Source organism: Halichoerus grypus, chromosome 12, assembly GCF_964656455.1.
Source record: "Halichoerus grypus chromosome 12, mHalGry1.hap1.1, whole genome shotgun sequence".
Lineage (NCBI taxonomy): Eukaryota > Metazoa > Chordata > Mammalia > Carnivora > Phocidae > Halichoerus > Halichoerus grypus.
The window spans coordinates 61,051,770-61,072,674 of NC_135723.1; the positions used below are offsets into that span (position 1 = coordinate 61,051,770).

General features: G+C 47.3%; 1 protein-coding gene across 7 annotated transcripts in view; it reads left to right on the top strand.

Annotated features, from left to right (window-relative positions):
• The window catches only part of WIPF3 (WAS/WASL interacting protein family member 3), an 84,683-nt gene that overhangs the window by 57,016 nt on the left and 6,762 nt on the right, over positions 1-20,905 (top strand). For 3 of the 7 annotated variants that reach the window (XM_078059410.1, XM_078059411.1, XM_036074479.2), the window contains exons 4-7: positions 1,440-1,571; positions 6,572-7,315; positions 9,681-9,830; positions 10,792-10,893. In XM_078059410.1, the coding sequence (XP_077915536.1) occupies positions 1,440-1,571; positions 6,572-7,315; positions 9,681-9,830; positions 10,792-10,893 (1,128 nt within the window). Of the gene's footprint in view, positions 1-1,439; positions 1,572-6,571; positions 7,316-9,680; positions 9,831-10,791; positions 10,894-18,364; positions 20,199-20,905 lie in introns of those variants that run through there. The other 4 variants (XM_078059408.1, XM_078059409.1, XM_078059412.1 and 1 more) reach the window with 4 other exon arrangements.

Genomic DNA, 20,905 nt, shown 5'->3' on the forward strand with positions numbered 1-20,905 from the left:
ATTCCACTCTGTGTTCATCCATGGTGAGATACCTTCTAAAGATCGCTTACCCTGCATCCACCTAGTCCTCAAAGAGAGAAAAATTAAAGTCTCAACATTAAAGTATGCCAAATTTTTGTGTTCGCTAGGAAAAAAGATGTATTCAGAATTCTCTCATAGGATCCCATGACTGCAGCTTTCTACGTACAGAGTAAGAGGGGCCCTGTGCTTGGGTCACATGACCCAGGCTGAGTCCCGAGTCTGCTACCAGGTGCATCTGGGAATTTCTCAGAGATTCAGTCCGCTCATCTACAAAATGGGGGAGGTAGTAATACCTGCCTTTTTTTTTTTTGGTCAAGATTGCCGAAGGTTGAAATAATCTATGCAGAACTATTTATCAATGTCATCTGTCTTCATATAGTTTTCAATGATGCACATGATGGTAATTCTCAAAGACAGTCCTAAAAATATAATTGTATCTAGTATCTGTAATTATGTATTTTAGTATACAGGGATAGATAAATCATTTTAAGAAATATTTTCAACAATTGCAATAAAAATTCGTTTCCAGTTAGACTCACTAATTGGTTAAGCCCAATTACCAGATAAACCCATTTGATTGGAATACTCACTCCCTAATTATTCCAGTGGATAGGTAATATATATTAATACTCAGAATAATCTAAATGCATTCATCCACCAGTGGGCACTGTGCCCTGATTCCTCTGTGCAAGTTAGCTTCAGGCTGTGAACATTTCTTGCTAGAAATTCTTGTCTAAGCCAAATGTCTTCTCATTGAATGGAGTTGGTCATCACACCCACCTGGAAGGCTAGAATTGTGACACCTCTCCCCCAGGGTTTCACAAGCTTTCTCTTCTATAGAAGGAAAGATGCAGGGAAGGGTGCGGGGTGTAGGGAGTAAATGCTGGGGAGACTGAGAAGGAAAATGCCAAAGCACCAATCATTGCAGACCTTCACTTCCTGCTTGCAGTCCTGGGCCAGACTCTGTGGACAAGAAGTTACAATTACCGACTGAACTAAATCTGTGGGTTTTCTCTGTCTGAGCCTCCCACAGCAACAGTCGAGTTGAAAATAGGGCCAGCACTCCACCTACAACGTTTGGGTGTTCTCATTTGAAAGGTGCTGCCGGTTCCCTCACAGGCATCTGGGGAATGGCAGCGTTTAGGTCCCTTTGTTTGGGTCACTTTTCAGGGTGCTCAGCTACTGATGGTCATCGGTTCCTGGGTAGGTCCCCAGAGAGTAGCAGACAGGCGTGAGCACATGAGTCTGCGGGGTAACCAGGCAGAGGGGTTTGGGAAAGATGCCCACTGGAAGGGTAAGGCTGGAGGTGGGAGGATGGGAAGGCTGCCCCAGGCGCTGTTGGATCACTGCCCCGGGCTCAGAACGGGCTGCTCAGCTCTGCTCGCAAGTCCTCATTTACTTGCCTCTTCTCTGCAAAGGTTCTAAAGGAATCAACAAAGAAGGAGGAGGGTCTGCAAATTCTCGAGGCGGAAGCACACCCCCAAGCCTGGGAGACCTGTTTGCTGGTGGCTTTCCTGTGTTGAGACCAGCCGGCCAGAGGGATGTGGCAGGTAAGGGAGAATTCAGACTGGCTACCTCGTGATCGTTCGCTCCTTCATGTGTTGAACCAACTGGGCAATGCTTGTGAGCCATGAGGACTGTGACACGTTTTAATGAAAAGTTGTATAGCAGGAGATCTCGGATTTGGGCGCGTGCCCTGGAAGTACCATAAATCATCATCCTGTTTAAATCATCCCATTGTAATAATTGAAGAATGACTTGCCACGGTGTGTAGTGTTTAGCAGTGGTGTGATTGGGGCCCAGACTGCAAAGTACAGACAAAAGGTATAAAGCACTTTAGAAAAATCTTAGTGATGTCACCGTAATGTATCAGTCATTGTAACAATCAGGGTATTGTTATCAGTAGGGTATTTCGTTATTATACATAACAAAATACCCTAAAACTTAGGGACCTTAAACGACTATGTATCTAGCTTATAGTTCTGTGGTTGGCAATTTAGGGTGGTCTCAGCTAGGCTCCCTCTGGTACGTACAGCTTGGTCAGATGGCTTTTGCTAATCTTATATTTCTTATATCTTTGGTGCCTCAGCGGAGATGACTGGCCTGACACATCCATATGGTCTCTCAATGTCTAGCAGACTATTTGGGATTGTTTTTGCTGTTGGTGGCAGGGTTCCAACAGAGAGGACAGAAGTATATAAAGTCTCTTAAGGCTTAGTCTTGGAGTTGGCACAATATTACTTCCTACCACATCCTCTTGTCCAAGTCACAGGACCAGCTCGGAAACAAGGGTGGGAAAAGACACTTCACTTCTTGATGGGAGGATTGGCAAAATCACATTTCAAAGATTATGGAATCAGGAGTGAGTGGATAATCAAGGCCATTTCTTCAGCCAGTCTACTGCAGTCATTTGTGTGTTAGTGGGTATCAGATATTTTGAAAGTATCACATTAAAATTGGGCAAATATATATAAATTATGTGTAATAGAAGGGTTTTTCCTATTATTGTTCTCTTTAGCCAGCAAGCTGAAATAAACTCCAAGAATTGCATTAATCGGGGAATATCGAGCCCCAAACATTGCTGGTATACAATCTTCTGCCATGGGGTTTGCTAACCTTGTCAATGGGCTCTGTGGCTGTTTGACATAATGGGGTGCATTTGCTGCTGTCGCCTACTGATAAAGTCCAGCAAAGATAAGAGCTCTAGGATGCTTTGAGATCCAATTTGAACCTTCTCAGAGGCCATTGCATTTCCTCTTTTTTTGCTAAGGGTTTAGCAAAGAGGGTTGGCATTTCCCAGTGCCGCCTTCTTTTTCAAAATTCCTGAGTGGTATCAAATAAACATCCTGTGTGATATAAAATGTCCACTAGTTTCTCTTCACTGAAGGACAGGTAGGAGAAATAGCCCCCAGTCAGTTTTAACAGGGACCAGCCAAAGGAAGCCAGCTCGTCTGCGTTCCTATCTGTCAACACTAGGACACAAATGTCCGATGCTTGAGCCACTCTGTTAAACAAGGATTAATTTCTGTAGAGGAGATGGAAATCCATAATGCAGTGGCTGATGATGCCTGCTACAGGATGGTAGCTCAAGGACAGGGCCAATAAATAGATGCGTGGACTGGGTGCCATGTCAGAGTAAGACAGACCATGGCTGTCCTCTCTCTCCTTCCATCAGCTTCCTGGTCATTCAGAGAAAAGGACTTCCGCCTTTGCTACCTCTCTCATGTTGTTGCCTACCTGACTCTTGCTAGCACACACCCTCCCTTCCAGCCACCTGGCCCTCCTTGCTGTTCGTACACACACCAGGCATGTTGCTGCCACAGGGCCCTTGCACTGACTGCTCCCTTGACCGGAAACACTCTTCCTCAGGTGTCCACGTGGCTCATTCTCTCCCTTCCTTCAGGTCTCTGCTCAAGGGGCACCTGATCAACCTATCAGTGAGGCTTTATTCATGAACCCATATAAAATATCACCCTCACTCCCTTACTCCATATCCCCTCTACCTTTAGTTTCCTTGTATTACTTACCACCATCTGACATATATTTACTGGTTTATTTGTTTATTTCTGTCTTCTCCCTCTAAATGTAAGCTCTGCAAAGGCAGGAACTATGTTTTTCTCACTGCCTTAAAAATGCCTGACGCATAGTAGGTGCTCAGTAAATATTTGTTGAATGGAATGTGGGAGTGGGTAGCATGGTTGCTTAGAGCCATTAGGCCCAGAAAGCACAGAGGCTAGTGCTCACAGTACTTCTGGCAGTCCATGAAAATGTTTGGGTATCTTTTTAAATCAGAAAAAAAAACATGAACTTTTAGAGTCGAAGATTATATTTGTCTTTACAGCAATGCAGCCATAAAATGTCTTCAAAAGTCATAATGTCATCCTGGCTTAGCATTCTGAAGGAGTGATAATTAAAATAAGATGGGGGGCGTCTGGGTGCTTCAGTCAGTTAAGCATGTGACTTCAGCTCAGGTCATGATCCCAGGGTCCTGGGATTGGCCTGGGATCGCCGGGTATAGGGCTCCCCGCTTAGCAGGGAGTCTGGTTCTCCCTCCCCCATTCTGTCCTTCCCCCAGTTCATTCTCTCTCCCTCTCTCTCTCTCTCACTCTCTCTCAAATAAGTAAGTAAATAAATAAATCTTTAAAGTAAAATAAGATAGGATGAGTAACACTACTCGGTTCTATGGAATGTGTAATGAGACTTCCATGCAGTCTAAGGTCTTCTGGAAACATACACAGATTAAAGGAAGAAGACGTATTTCATCTTTTGATAACCCTCAGGCTCTTGACGCACTCAGGCTGGCCGTTCCCCACCCGCTTTGTGGTCTCCTTTTGTGTTTCTCCTTGGATTTCTAGGGTTAGCATTTGTGTTATGAAGGAAAGCCTCCTCCCTTCCCTTGGCACTTCCTTCCCTTGGCTCTGTCCGCGGGCCCCGTGCTACCGGGCTTCCTGGCCTGCACTCGACACAGTTAGTTCCTCTGTCTGTGGGTCTCACCTGGAACGCGTGCTCCCAGCCCTCTGCCGCATCCTGGAGCGGGCATGAGCGTAAGCCAAATGAGGACTTGTGCCTACCTGGCCTCTGCTGTTCATGTCATAGGAAAAATAGGTTTGCCCACTTCTCATTTGCTTGGCTGCTTAGTAAACAGAAGCTTCTGCACTTTTAACTGACTCATTCTAAGAGTTTTTGAGTCTTGGGTACATGGTGTGTCCTCAGTCACTTCAAAAGTCTGAAGTGGTTACTCAGGGGCTGATCCTGCTCCTCAAACTTGTTAGCCCTTTAAAGTTCATGGAGCAAGTAGGCATATAGGGAGGCCTCACCTTGTTATGGACTGCCTTGGTCCTCCATCTTCATCTCATGGACTATGGAAACAGGCTTGGAGGCAGGAATCTCTGAGCCTGACACCTGCCCTAAACCTCACATAAAATGTCTAATGTTAGAGTTGCGGGTGGTAGGTCGGTTCTGTCCTTGGAAAGGCCAGGTGGGGGGCCTTCCCTCCTGGTCACGGTCAGCCTGCTGACCCCAAGGGGAATCAAGTCAGACAGGGTGGAAGACATTGTCTCTTCTGGAACGGCCCCAAAGAAAACCCTCCACAGAGGAATGGTGACATTACCACCCTGCCCCAAGAGCAGCCATTCCGTAGCTGAGACTTGCAATGAGTAGTGCTGCCAAGGTAACTGTCACCTCATAGCCAGATGAGGGCCATCCCTGGGGAGGGCCAGATGCTGCCATCCTGCCCACTGAGTTTCAGCCCCAGCGTCCCCTCCGCCACACCTCACTTTGATTGGCCTGGCTTTCGGCATCAAGTCCTCTGGGGTACGATCTTGCACCTGGTTGGGTAAATACAACTAGAGACTCATCAGCTGAAAAGCACAGAACCGCCACCAGATGCTGGGGTTTATAATCTGATTTGAAAGCTGTGTTTTTTATTCTGCAGCACCCGGGAAGCTGTAGATAGGAGAAGCAACCATCTTTTCATGTGTTCTCCACATGTTTTCAGAGGGGTAATAAAATATAAGGGTGGGAGAACAGGAAAAGACAGATTCCCCAGAATTCCATTTGGGAGAGCACTGTATTTGTTTGGAAGGGGTATTTTAGCATGCCTCCTGGGTGGACAGTGATGCTCCAAGGACACATTTAAGCAGTGATCGCAGAACTTCCATGCTTTAGTAAACGGGGAGAGGAACATTCTTCTCCATGTGAAAGAGGGACAAAGGGGCAAGGGGTAACAGTACAGTGAAGGGGCTTTGTGCAAAGAGTGACGAGGCGCCTCCTAGGGAGCACCTCCACCCAGTCTTCCGTGAAGCACCCCGAACACAGATCGCTGTGAGGAGTGTGCCATTGTTGAGTTCCAAAGAGGCATTGGTTTCAAGTTGGGGTTCGTGGATCTGTGGGATAAGGAAGCCAGGAGACCAGGAGACAGAGAACCTGTTGGAAATGGGCATGTCTTTTGGAAAAGAAATTCGGAACTTCCAGAGGCCATGGAACTGGGAGGTTCGAGGTCATTGGACCTGGATCCCCAAGGCAGGGTGTCTTCCCACTGACTTCTGAGTGACCTTATACAAGGAATGATTCATCTTCTGATCTTGACACAGAAAATGAATGTTCACGTAATGCTGGAAATGAGGAAAACCTCCCTAGCAAGGAGCTTCCGGTTGGTACACCTGAAGATCCAAACCACAACGTGAGGGCTGGGTCTCCAACTGGATTGACCCAGTGGGTAGTGGTGAATAAGTGTGAGGGTGGCCTTGAAATGAGGAAGGGCGAAGGAGGTCAGAGCAGCCCAGTGCCCTGGGCCGGGAGATTCCTGGGCCCTTGGCAGGTGAGGGCAGAGGTGGGATGGAACAGGAAAGCTGGTCCTGCACCACAGTCTGGTGGCCTGACCTGGGCTGTGAGCTGCTGCCCCTGAGGCTTCGGGTGAACCTGCAGGATGAGAGCGTCCGCCATGCAGTTCACGGACATCATGCTGGACGGCGTCTGTCATCACTGCCCGCAAACTTGGGTTTCTCCTTCCTCTGCCTCTGAGCTGACTCAGAACTTGTTTCACTTCCAGGTGGCAAGACAGGGCAGGCACCTGGCTCCCGCGCGCCTTCTCCCCGGCTTCCCACGAAAACTCTCAGTGGCCCACTTAACCCTCCTGCATCTCCCAGGCTAGGCAATGCCTCCGAGGCTCATGGCACCGCCAGGACAGTCCCTCCTCGCCCCAGCATGCCTGCCCCACCGCCTCCCACCCCGCCCCCACCTCCTCCACCCCTACCCCCACCCCTGCCCCCTTCCTCCCCCACCAAAGCTCCGCTAGTGTCCCCACCTGGCCCGCCCACCAAAGGGAACCCCCCAGGGGTTGCACCCCCTCTCCCCTCTGCACCGCCCCCTCCCCCTCCACCCCCACCCCATCCCGCAACGCCACCCCCACCCCCCCTGGCCTCTGTTCTCAGTGACAAGGCCATGAAGCCTCAGCTAGCCCCCTTGTACCTGCCGCCCATCCCACCCCCACTCCCTCTCCTCCCACCTTGTGGGTATCCCGGGCTCACTGCCCAAGATGTTCGGGAGCCTCCCGCCCCACCCCCTCCGCCACCCCCACCCTCTCTTTATGCTTCCTGTACCCCGAGGTCCTCTGTGCCCATGCCTCCTTTGCCAGGAGCTAACAACAACAGCGAAGCCCCCCTCCTGCTGCCCCCCAAGTCTCCCAGCCTCCAGGCCCAGTCACCCAAGTCCAGCGTGCAGGCCTTGCCGGTGCCACCAGCCCCTCCAGGATCCCAGCCATTCCTGCAGAAGAAGAGGCCCGGCCGAGGCCCAGGTAAGCACCAGTCTTCTGGTCCAGGGTGGCCGCATCCGAGGATCACTCAACCCTCGCCAGTAATTATGAAGGTGCTAGGGACACCGAGCATCCGAGGATCACTCAACCCACGCCAGTAATTATGAAGGTGCTGCTCCTAGAGCAGAGCCACTTGGGAGCACCTTGAGATGTCTTAACTCTTGGATTTTGTTTTAGAACAGAGCTATCAGTGCCCCTCATGGAGCCCAGTAAAACTTGTATGGGACTTGATGTTGTATTCGTGTTGGAGACAGGAAACCAAGGGGCAGGGAGGCTGAAAGACTTGTCCAAGATCATGCAGACCGAAGGCCAGGCATTCTGGCTTTGATCACCTTGCAATTACTAGCTATGTGACCCTAGGTAATCACTTAGCCTCTCTGTGCTTCCTTCTCCTCATCTGTAAAACGGGGACAGCAATATTTCCCACCTCTTGTGATTGCTGGAGCAGGGCCTAGCAGCACTGAGCTCTAGAGAAGGGTTATTTATTCTGACTCTCATCATTCATACACCCAAATCTCCTGTCTGCAGTGGAGGGGGCTGTGGGTGCAGTTTGTTTCCAGAACCAGGTGTCTGGTGTAATTTTTGCCTGAGTTACTACAGCCTGGCTCCCAACCACAGTCTGCACTGGCCCTTGGCAGATTGCAGTAGCCTTCTGTCTTCTTTCCGGCACGTTCTCGTGCTGACTCAAGAAAACTAAGGGTCTGTATTTCGAGCCAAATATTAAGAATAATTCCTTCACATACCTAGCAGAGAGGATTTTGGATTGAGCATGCATGCCCATAACTGATTTCCACATAACAGGGAAGTTTCGTTCATCTCTGGTGTCCTTCCAAATGGAAAGTATACGCCCATACACACATATCCACACCCACACATCCACACGTGCCCATAAACACCACATCCACACACACACACCCCAACACACATCCACACTCACATGCACACATATTCCTTGGTCTTTAAGAAAATCTTCTCATGCAGAAGGTTTCCTAAATGTATTTCCTCAAATTAAAAATAGCACAAGCTCACTGTAGAGCAAATAGAAAGAAACTGACATCACCTACAATAACATCACCCAGAAATAAAAGCTGTCATATTTGGGTGTATTTCATTTTTTTTCAAAAATATCTACAGATTTATAAAGTTACTACTATTTTGAATATACAATTTTCTATGTTGTTTTAATTTAATATTACATTATAAGCAGTTTTGTCAAGTTGTTAAAGTTTACTCATAAGCATATTAATAGGATCATCAGCATTTACCAGATTACTAGAATTAAATTGATTCTATTTTTTGTTATTGTGACTAATATTTCGGGAAACACTTTTGTAGCAATTGTCATCCACCTTTTGGATATTTTGAAAGGACAGGTTCCTCAAAAGGAATTCCTGGTACAAAGGGCAAGGATATTCTTTTTTTTTTTTTTTTTTTTTTTTAAAGATTTTATTTATTTATTTGAGACAGAGAGAATGAGAGAGAGAGAGAGAGAGCACATGAGAGGGGTGAGGGTCATAGGGAGAAGCAGGCTCCCCGCCGAGCAGGGAGCCCGATGCGGGACTCGATCCAGGGACTCCAGGATCATGACCTGAGCCGAAGGCAGTCGCTTAACCAACTGAGCCACCCAGGCGCCCAAAGGGCAAGGATATTCTTAAGGCTCCTGGTCACAGGAGATAAGGTTCGAGGCATTCTCTCTTCAATGGACTGGTGGCCATAAGGGCCAGCGTTATTCCCAGTGAGCCGCCTGTGATTCTGAAGTGTTCACAGGGTGGTGAGAAAAACAGTGCCTTAGATTCGGGGGGGCGGGGGGGGCGAGAAAGAGGTTGTAATGGTGGACATTTTGTGGTGGGCGGGGTGGATTTAGGCTGACTGGAGGGAGAAGAGAGGGTCTGCAATGCAGGGAACCCGGGTAAGCAGAACCCCGGGGACGGGAGCAAGCCCCCCGGCTTGTGCGCCTCGCCTACAGACAGCCCTCCCCTTTCTGCTGACTCTGCAGAGGTTCCCCTCTTTGGGCCGTGCCTTCTGATCATGAAGGTGGCCGTCATTGCTCATATTGTCACAGCAGCTCACATTGACTGAACCCTACCGCATGCCACTTCACTTCACTCATTCAGCCCTCTCAACACCCCTAGGAGGTGTGTGTACTGTTTTACAGACGAGGAAACAGAGGCACAAAGAGGTTGTCATTATCTCAGCGGGAGAGCTGGAATTCAGTCCCAAGCAGCTCAGCCCCAGAGGCAGCCCTTTTATCCACCAGATCCTATGACATCCAGAGACCTCAGTACCTCACCTCTCCCATCTGCTGTCCCCGTTCGGTATCTGAATACACTGGCATCTTTTCTATAAGGGACCAGTGGGGGGAAGCTAAATCCACCCCCAGCACCCCCTGCGAGATCACCCACCACGGAGCTTTCAAGCAGAAGCCAGCAGGCCCCAGCCTGGACCCCGACACAGCAGCCTGGGGGTCAGCTGCGGAACGGAAGCCTGCGTATCATTGGTAAGTGGGCCCACCTTGTGCTGTGCCGGCTGCCGGTAAGGGAGTGGTTTCCCCTGGCCCTTGGAGGGAGTATGCCAGCCCACCATTTCAGGGTGTGTGCTTTACAAGAACAGGGAGCTCACTCTAGGGCAAAACATCCTACAAGTTGTGTTAAATAAGGATTCTCTTGAGGCTTTCTGGAAGGTTCCAGGACTCATTCTCTAACTTTCTGATTGTGATGAGAAAGACGGAAGAAAATCAACATTCAAACTGTGTATGTGTGTGTGTGTCTCTGTCCCCATGGAGAAGTCCATGCATATTGGATTACAATAGAAAGAATAGAGTGGTCTGGAAAAGGTGAAAGGATGAATAGAAGGCCCACCAGACAGAGGGACGGTTAGGGCAAAAATACAGGGATAGGAAGGAAAGTTCTCTGGGGTCAGACCCAAAGCAGGGACTCAGCTCATAAAGAGGCCACAAGTCTCCTCTTGCAATCAGGAGCACAGGGAAAATCCTGTTTGCTTTGGGGAGCCCAGGTCCCCCACTGGACATAAGCCATGCTCCTTCCCACCAGCCAAGCTGAGGACTTTTCATCTGCTCACCCCTCCCAAACAAAGCCCTCCCCAGGGGCTCAGGACTAGCTTCAGGCCACAGAGACTCTGCTGGTCCCTTATTGCTGTCACATTCCCCACCTCTGACTCTGGACCCTGCATAGCTCGTGGCACTTCTCCCTTCAGAAGTTTCCCTAAGATGTTGGTCAAAGCAAGGTGGGGTGGGTGATAGGGAGAGTCTGTTGAGTTCACGTTTCCTGATTCCCCTTGTCTGAGCTAAGCAGTAAAAATTGAGAGGTAGATGGGGGTATCTTAAGGGGAAATAGCCCAGCCATTAAAACCGGGCAGGCAAACCTGTGTGCTCCTGGAAATTTTCAAAACTTGGGTCATCACAATAACCAGAGTAATTTTGCTATTTTCCACGTGTGCAGATGACTTTGAATCTAAATTCACATTTCATACTGTGGAAGACTTTCCTCCTCCAGATGAATATAAACCATGCCAGAAGATTTACCCCAGCAAGATCCCCAGAAGTAAGTACCACCTTGGGAAGCCTCTTGGTTTTCCCTGACCCTCCAGAATTAAGTGTGTAGTGTGCATTGATTGGCTACAGGCTGCCTAGAAGATGATGTCATGATTTCACTGTACTACTGGGAGAATACAGTGCTGTTCATACTTCTGGAAGTGTCTGAACACTTACTTGTCCTGGCTCCAAGGATTCATTTAGAAGCTTCTTACAGAACTCCAGAGTTAATTGTTTGGCTTTGGATTTGAGTGCCTTGATTTACCACCTATCCCTCCCCTCCTAGGGCTTTTGACAAGGGAGCTAACCACCCCAGGACAACAGCAAAATGGGATACAGGAGCTTTGTATTAATAACCAGAGAAGAATCTGAAAAACCCCAGTTCCGAACCCTGGCAGACTGTGAAGTGGAGAATGTCCTTCAGTGGTTCTCAACCTTGAATACACATTAGAATGACCAACAGAGCTTTTAAAAATCCCAAAGGGCAGGTTGCACCGAGACCCACTAAATCAAAATATGCAGGGAGGGACCCACATGGCAGTATTTTTGAAAGCTGCCAGTTGATTCCAGTGTCCAGCCAAGTCTGAAAATCTCAGGCTGCTGAGAGCCTGACTTCTCCCAATTTCATCATGTGGCCAGCCTCCAAGTAGACGCCTTCACTCTGCTTACCTACTTAGCCCCCTAAGAGTGGAAGAAGAGGCGGGCGTATCCTTCAGGGCCAAAAGGGCAGGAGGCAAGTACTTTAGGAAAACAGGAAGCAAAGAAAAGCAAGGTTGTTAACCACCCAGCGAAGCTGCCTATTAGTTAACGTGAGGCAGTTCTGGTCCAGCGCTGAAGCAATCCAGTTGGTCAGTAGCTGGTAAGCAGGGACAGAGGCAACAACATGGAGTAAGGGTGTTTCCCACCCAACAACAGGAGTCAGGCCCCCAATCCCAGACATCTGTGCACTAGCATGGAAAATCGTCCGTGTCCTGGGATAGCCCAAGAACATGAACTGGGCTCTTTGACCCTTTCCCTTCAGAGGGACTTTGGCGAAGTCCCTCCTCCAGGGTTCAGCTTCCTGGGGGCAGACCAGGGAGCTTAAGCCTTCTCCCTGCTCAGCTCACAGGTCCTCTTGGAATCAGCCTGGACAGGTCTTTTTCTGCTGGCCTGTGGGGTTGCACATTTAGAGAGAAGTGACCCTGTGTGCTTTTTAAATAATATGTAAAGACTACTGCTCTGAACTGAGAGAGAGAGGAAGGAGAGAGGAGCAGCATGAGATGGAGGGCCAAAGATAGAGTCAGTCTTGTCAGCACTCCTGCGAGGCTCATTTCCTTTCCCTAAGCAGGTGTTTGTTAATTGGCCACGTTCATGCCACAAATCTCACCGTTTTCTGTTATACCCAGACTATAACAGGTGAATGTGACACCTGGCCCCTGGAGGCTTTTCAGTTACTGACTCCTACCCTAAATCAGAGGTCAGCAAACATTTTCTCTATAGGGCCAGAAAGGACATATTTGAGGCTCTGCGGGCCATATGGTCTCGGTCACAACTACTCAGTTGTGCTGTTTTGACTGGAAAGGAGCCATAGACAATACATAAATGAATGGGCATGGCTGTCTTCCAATAAAACTTTGTTTACAAAAAACAGGTGCTGGCTGGATTTGGTCTGCTGGCCATATTTTGCTGATCTCAACACTAAACCGTTCCAGAAAAGCAGATTCTTCAAAATCTCACTTCTGTCTCAGTAGTGTGCTATGCAGTCCTTCAACCTTCAGACTCAGTAAATTCTAAAGTTCACTGCATTTTGAGCCCATGGTGCCCAGTCTCCTCCCTGAGAACGTAAGAGAGGCCATGCCTCGCACAGCTCACCAGGAGAGCACAGCTGACAGTCTGTGCTCTATTCCTCTCATCTCAGAGAAATAGTCAAATCAGTGTCCACACACACAAAAATAATCTGATCCTCGGGAAGATACAGTTTAAAAAAAAGAAAAGAAAAGAAGGGGCGCCTGGGTGGCTCGGTCGTTAAGCGTCTGCCTTCGGCTCAGGCCATGATCCCAGGCTCCTGGGATCGAGCACCGCATCGGGCTCCCTGCTCAGTGGGAAGCCTGCTTCTCCCTCTCCCACTCCCCCTGCTTGTGCTCTTTCTCTCTCGCTGTGTCTCTCTCTGTCAAGTAAATAAAAAAAATCTTTAAAAAAAGAAAAGAAAAGAAAAAGAAAACCTGCTAAGTGAACTGACATCCTACAGACCAGAAAGGGTATTTGCGATTTCAAAACTAAAATGTGGTTTTAGATTGATGCGGCATTGGAGGGCATAAAATCCTCCTGTGGCTTCCGAGCACAATTACATTAGCATGTTCCTGCCGTCCTTGTGAGCCGTAGGGTAGAACCTTGGTAATTCTATTAGTGTGAGGCTGATACAGTTCATGCCTGTCTGATTACATTTCTTCTTACAGTTTTCCTCCTGCTCCCCATTGACCTGGTTCCCCGAGACTGGAGATCTTCATGGTCTGGTTCTGTCGGATGAGTGTGTTGTCACGCTGTCTTGTCGCAGTTCTGCCTTTGTCTCCTCCCACTTGCTCGCTTTCTCTCTCTGCTCCTCACACACACACAGCACAAACACTCTAATGCGTGGCCTTTCCACTTCTTCTCTTCACTGTCTCCACCCTGAACGTACTAGCTGTTTTCTTTCTTTGATAGGATGATTTTACCTAATTTTTTTAATGTTTTAAAAATGCGTTAGGTTCCTCAATAAGTCAATTGTAGAATTACCATAGGATCCAGCAATTCCGCTCCTGGGTATACACTCAGAAGAATTGAAAACGGGGGTTCAAAAAGAGCTCATGCATAAACACAGTAGCCGAAAGGTAGAAACATCCAGTGTCCATCCACTGATGAATGGATAAACAAAATGTATAGCCATGCGATGGGAATATTCTTTGACAAGAAAAGGGAATGAAGTACGGATACATGCTACAACGTGGATGAACCTTGGAAACATCATGATGTGTGACAGAATGCAGACACAAAAGGCCACATGTTGTATGATTCCATTTACATGATGTAGCCAAAACAGGCAAATCCTTAGAGACAGAAAGAAGATTTAGCAGTTGCCAGGGGCTGGGGGTGTAAAGAATGAGGAGTGGCTCCTAATGGGTATGGGTTTCTTTTTGCGGTGATGAATATGTTCTGAAATTAGACAGAGGTGATAGCTACACAACACTGTGAATGTATTCAAGGTTACTGGTGGTAGATTTTATGTTATGTGCATTGTGCATTGTGCTGCAATAAAGTAGGAAAAAAACACCCTCTCAGTAGGAATCTTTGGGAATAATTGCATAGGTTGCAAATATTTATTAACATAGTGATGAAAGAAAGAGTGAAGTTATCATCATATTGACGACAGATACTTACTGAGGCCCTTACCCACTGGAGAAATTTAGATAAATGATGCCCTGACACAGCCTCAAGAAATTCACCTTTTGGGGGAGAAAGGGAGGAGAGACAGACACCCAAACTGAACATTTCAGTCTGGTGTTCCCAGCGAAACCTGATCCTGATCACAGTCAGTTCAGTGGGAAAGTGGCTGGTTAGAAATCTGTTTACATCCCAACTCCTTTAAAAATAGAGTTTTAATTGTGGTTTAAAAATGCATAACGTGAAATTTTCCATCTTAACCATGTTTAAGTGTACAGTTCAGTAGTGTTAAGTACATTCACACTGTTGTGCAGCCCGTCTCCAGAACTCCTTTCATCCTGTAGAACTGAAGCTCTGTACCCATTAAACCCGTGAAATAGCAACCACCATTCTACTTCCTGGCTCTAAGAGTTTGACTACTCTTGGTACCTCATATAAGTGGAATCATATAGTATTTGACTTTTTGGGACTGGCTTTCTTTCATTTAGCCTAATGTCCTCAAGGTTATCCACTTTGTAGCATCTGTGAGAATTTCCTTCCTTTCTAGGGCTGCGTAATATTCCCTTGTGTGTATGTATGACATTGTGCCTATCCGTTCGTCCATCAGTGGACAGCTGGCTTGCTTCCACCGTTGGCTATGGTGACTAAGGCTGCTATGAACATGGGTGCGCAAGTATCTCTTTGAGTCCCTGCTTTCAGTTCTGTTGGGTATATACCCAGACATGGAATTGCTGGATCATACGGTAATTTGATTTCTAATTATTTGAGGAACCACCATACTGTTTTCCATGTTGCACTCCCACTGTTTGACATTCCCATCAGCAGCACACAAGGGTTTCTCCACATCATCACTAACACTTGTTGTTCTCTGTTTTTTGTTTTGTTTTTAAAGATTTTATTTATTTATTTGACAGAGAAAGACACAGCGAGAGAGGGAACACAAGCAGGGAGAGTGGGAGAGGGACAAGCAGACTTTCTGCCAAGCAGGGAGCCTGATGCAGGGCTCGATCCCAGGACCCTGGGATCATGACCTGAGCCGAAGGCAGACGCTTAACCAACTGAGCCACCCAGGCGCCCCTGCTCTCTGGTTTTTTGATAGTAACCATCCTAATAGGTGTGCAGTGATAGCTTGTTGTAGTCCAATTCCTATTTTAAAATAGTTAACTTTACACTTACGGCAAAACTAGCCACCATTGTTTCCACTAGCAAAGAAACTTCTCCAGCAAGTGCTGCAGTCACTTTAACAGCACCGGATGGTTCATGTCATGAAATCCGAGGATGAGCTATCCCAAGCCCGAGAGAATCCGTAGACGCCGCCAGTGGCCGAGCATTTCTCTCTGCCTTTGTGGAGGGCAGCAGGGCAGGAAGGACCTCTGCCCTGTACTTACCTTAGCCGTTCTTCTTCATAAGCTGTCTTCCAGCATCCCACTCTCTTACCGTTATTCCTGTCCTTCTAGATTATTCCTTTATTCCTCTGAGCCGGCAAAAGTGTTGTCATGTCTATAAATCATCTCCCTTGACCTACCCTGGCCCCTGGGCCATTTCTCTGCTCCTCTCACAGCCAGTGCCGTGTCTACTTCCTCTCTTCCTGTCCTCTCAGACATTTTCCCCCCACCACGCCGTGGAAAGAGCCCTTAGCAAGGCTGCCAGGGGACCTCCATGTTGCCAAAGCCAGCGGTCAGAGGTGTTAGCTAGAATCCATCACTCCCTCCCATGAAGCACTTCTTCACTTAGATTTTCTGACAGCCCTCTCTCTCCTCCTCCTTCCACTTTGTGCTCACCGCTCCTCCATTTTTTGTTACACCAAACACTTTGGAGTCATCTTTGGCTTCTTTCTCTTCTGCTCCCACATCCAAGTTACCAGAAAAATCTTGGGGCTCCTCCTGTGAAATGTGTCCCCAGTCTGCTCTCTCTCACCTCCTCTGCTACTCTCAGCCTGGCTGAAACCACTGTCATTTCTCATCTGGAGGCTGCAGGAACCTGCTGACAGGCTTCCCTGCTCCGTACTACAGGCCCCATGATTTGTCTAAAGCCCAAGACCAGTCAGACCACCCTCCGTTCCAAATCCTCCCCTGAGTTCCCGTCTCACTCTGTGTCAGTTAGAAATCCCCACCATGGCTCATAAGACCTACCTGAAGTGCTCACACACCCAGCCCCACTCTCTACAAAACCTCATTTTGCTCCAACAGCATAGACCACGTACAGCTTGTAGACCATTCCAAACATGCTCCCACCTCTGGGCTCTTTGCACTTGTTATTCCTTCTATGGGACACTTTCCCCAGATGTCTGTGAGACTCATGCCCTGCATCCTTTGGGTCTTTGATCTAGTGGCACTTTATCAGAGAGTTCTTCTCTGACTGCTCTTTATTTAACAGTAGCCCTTCCTGCCCCATCACTTTTGTTCTCTTCATTCTGCTTTCTCACTTTCTTCAAAGCATTTATTTCACTTCCTGACATATTATATATTTGCCTGTGTCTTGTCTATTTCCCCAGTACAGTGTAAGACCCAGAAGGGAAGGGATGACATCAGTTTTCACTCACTGGTCTATCTCTAGCTCCCAGAATGGGGCCAGGCACGCAGACACTCAATAAATACTTGTTGAATTAATAGACAAGAATGTCAGGGTGTCTGGGTGGCTCAGTCTGTTGAGCGTCTGGTTCTTGATTTTGGCTCAGGTCATGCGCTGGGTGTGGAGCCTGCTTGGGATTCTCTCTCTCCCTCTTCCTCTGCCCGCCCCCCAGCTCGTGCACGCGCATGTGCTCTCTCTCTCTCTCTTTCTCTAAAAATTGATAGGAATGTCTGTACATATATACATTGCTAAACCATTTACAGAATAAAAAATGTGAAAATAGCACAAATCCCCAACAATTAAATAAATTAAGGCATTAATAAGGGGTTAAATAAATTAAGGCAGAGCCACCAGATAGATTGCTATGCATCCATTGAAATAGTGTTGTTGAATATTCAGCGACATGAGAAAATGTGAACACAACTTTGAGAAGTAAAAGCAAAAACACCCAGTACACTAAAAGTACATAAAATAGAACTGAAATTTAATTTAAATAAAGAAATGATTTTGTGAATGGATAGAGAGGGAAAAGGAGAAGTTGACCAAATAGAAAAGAGGCTAGAAGCACGTATGCCAAGGTGTTCAGAATGGTTAGGGCTCAATGGTAGAATGCTGGGTGATTTTTATTTTCCTTATGCTTCACCATTTTGTTCAGGTTTTCTATAGCAAATATATATTACTTCTAATAATCATTAAAACTAATTTTAAAATTCTAAAAATTCCTAACTATTGGGAGGGAGACTCTGATTGGCCAACACCTGGTCTGAGCACGTGTGGAGGGGAAGTGTGGCCCCATGGTATGCAGGGTGACCCCACTCAGTTCTCTACAAGCAGGATGTGGTCCAGGAAAGAAGGAGTGGTGAGCGAGGCTCATACCAACCTCAACTATGACATGACAGTGGGGAAGGAGAGGAAAGGCCACATATGTGCTTTCTAAGGTCTAGATCTGACAGACACCAGAATTATAAGTTCCAGTGAAACCTGTCATTTCCTTTGGTTAGGGACTGTGAGACGTTCCCCGCGTTAGAACGGAAGGGCTCTTTGAGGTCGTCCCGCCCAACTCCTTCATATATAGCTGAAGAACCCGGGGCAGAAATAGGGTGGCCGCCCCTGGTCACAGCTGGTGGCGGGGGGGGGGGCTCGGGAGGGTATTATGCTCAGTGAAATAAGTCAATCAGAGAAAGTCAATTATCATATGGTTTCACTCATATGTGGAATATAAGACATAGCACAGAGGATCATAGGGGAAGGGAGGGAAAACTGTATGGGAAGAAAGCAGAGAGGGAGACAAACCGTGAGGGACTCTGGACTCCGGGAAACAAACTGAGGGTTTTAGAAGGGAGGGGGGTTGGGGATGGGGTAACCAGGTGATGGGCATTAAGGAGGGCACGTGCTGTGATGAGCACTGGGTGTTACACGCAACTGATGAATTATTGAACACTGCTTCGGAAACTAATGATGTACTATATGTTGGCTAATTGAATTTAGATTTTTAAAAGATCTGCTTCTCCTAGGAGTTCAGTTTGTGCTAACCCACGTCTCCAGCCCACAGGAGTCGCACTGCAAGGCTGGCAGGACTTGTGGGAGGCTTTCAGAGAGACCCGGCTTGAATGGCCAGCCACGTCTGTGAATCCTCTCCGGCCCTCCTCCACGTCCTGCAGTGTCTGTCCTCCTGGTGGTCGGCTACAGAATGGATTCGTTTTTTCCTCTGACATGAAAGTATCTCTGTGCCTGGATAAAGGCACGGGCTGGCTTGATTTACAAATGACAAAAAATAAAGTTGGAAGCCGGCTTGGCCCTCCAGCCTCTGCTCCTTCAGTCCCAGCACAGACTTTCTTCTCTAAGCCCCGCAGTTCAGAGAAGGCTTTCATATCCGGCTGCTCAGTTCGGCACCGGGGCGGCGGGGCCATCCGTGTGCCAGAGGCCGCAGCTGGGGTCACTCGGGCTGCTCTGAGGGACCTAGGCGCGTGGGAGCGGGTAGGGAAGTAAACGGTATTTCGTAGTACAGGTTGGTGTTGGCCAAAAGTTTGAAAACCAGTGTTTTAGTGAACCTGAAACACTCTTCTCCGGAAACACAGCCCGTGTAAAGGACTGTTTCAGCAGAAGAGCTCTTTTTTGAATTCTACTGATTCTAGTGACATCTCATTGCTGGGGGGAAAAATATCCCCTAAGGCAGTATTTGTATTAAAAGGGGACGCCTGGGGGGCTCAATTGGTTAAGCATCTGCCTTCAACTCAGGTCACAATCTCAGAGTCCTGGGATCGAGTTCCGCGTCAGGGTCCCTGCTCAGCAGAGAGCCTGCTTCTCCCTCTTCCTTGCCCACTGCCCCTGCTTGTGCTCTCTGTCAAATAAATAAATAAAATCTTAAAAAAAAAAAGAAAGAAGCACTGTGAGTAACCCTAACCCCTGGCCACCCACTTCTAGCAGCAGTGAAATTTCTTTTATAGTAAGATGCGAAATTTTACTGTTTTATGAAGAAATTGATTCTCCGTCAGCCCTGCTGTTATTTCCAGTTGTATTTATGAAAACTAGCACGCACCACTTCCCTACAGAGAAACCTGTCTTATCACCCAGTGGTTCTCCAAAGGGAGGATTTTGCGCACCCCCGTCCCCGGCCATGTCTGGAGACATTTTTTTGTTGTTACAGATGCTCTGGGGGCTGGGGGAGGTCCTCCTGGCATCCGGTGGCTAGAGAGCAGGGATGCTGTCCCACGGCCCGCCCCACAACCAAGAGTCAGCTAGCCCACAATGTCAGTAGAGCCAAGTTAAGAAACCCTGGCCTAGAGGAAGGCTTTTCTGTAGTAGACTGGAGTTTCTTACATCTAAGAAGTAATTTCAAGGCCGTACTGCGGCATGGCATTAAGTCAGGGGCCGTATATCAGTGTCTTTTTACTTTTAAAAAAAAAAAAATTATTTATTTGACAGACAGAGAGAGAGAGAGCACGAGTGGGGTGAGGGGCAGAGGGAGAAGCAGACTTCCTGCTGAGCAGGGAGCCCGATGCGGGGCTCAATCCCAGGACCCTGAGATCATGACCTGAGCTGAAGGCAGACACTTAACCAATTGAGCCACCCAGGCTCCCCCATGTCTTTCTACTTTTAACTTAGTTAATAAACTGGCTAAAAATCTAGCACTCCCTATGTCATTTGCCCAAAAAAGTATTTTAATGAAAATTTCAGTGTCCACTGGATTAATGTTTTATAAGTTGTAGAGACCCTTCTATGTACTAGTTCATTTTAAAAGCTATATCTTACCATAACAGATTCTTAAGATGACTTACATGTTCATTGTACAACGTATTTTTAAGAGACTTAAAAAAAAAAAAAAACAATAAATCCAGGAGGAATCCATTCAATATATTATTTCCATTTTTTTAAGTATTTGAGGTCATCCTATTTATACAATTTCTAGCCTGCTTTTTTCTCCTAAGTTTCAGACATCACCCCAAATTATTTTGTTTTGTAAACATTCAAACGGCCACTTCATAATCTGTCATATAGAGTTCCTAAATAGTTTTGTTGAACACATTCCCGGTCCGTGACAGAGGCAGGACGGAAAAGCCTTGTACTGCAATGGTGTCCACCCACGAGGGACACCATTCAGAATACCTGACCCACAGGAAAAGTTCTGGAATGCCTGGGAATGTGGATTTAAAACTTGGCTAAACCAACCAAACCACATAGACGCATATACACACACATATAAGTAAATGCCAGGAAAAAAAAAAGTCTGGAGGGATAAACAGCAAGCTTCGAGTACTGGTGACTCTGGGATAGAAACTGGGATTAGGCGAAGACGAGGCACTTGAGGTTGTTTTGGGTTTTTATTTCCTATTGTCTTCTTCTATATTCTTTGAACCCTTAATTGTGAGAATATATTTATATGGAACGTGTGTAATAGTTAAGCAAAATACATTTTAGAGAATGAACTCAAGAATGAATTCAAGCTCCTAGAACAGAGCGTGATTTATTCAGCATATAATTACCTTTTACTCCCTTTTTAAACCAACCCTAGCATGGTGCTTGGCACCATTGGGGTACTGGACAAATGAGCGAGT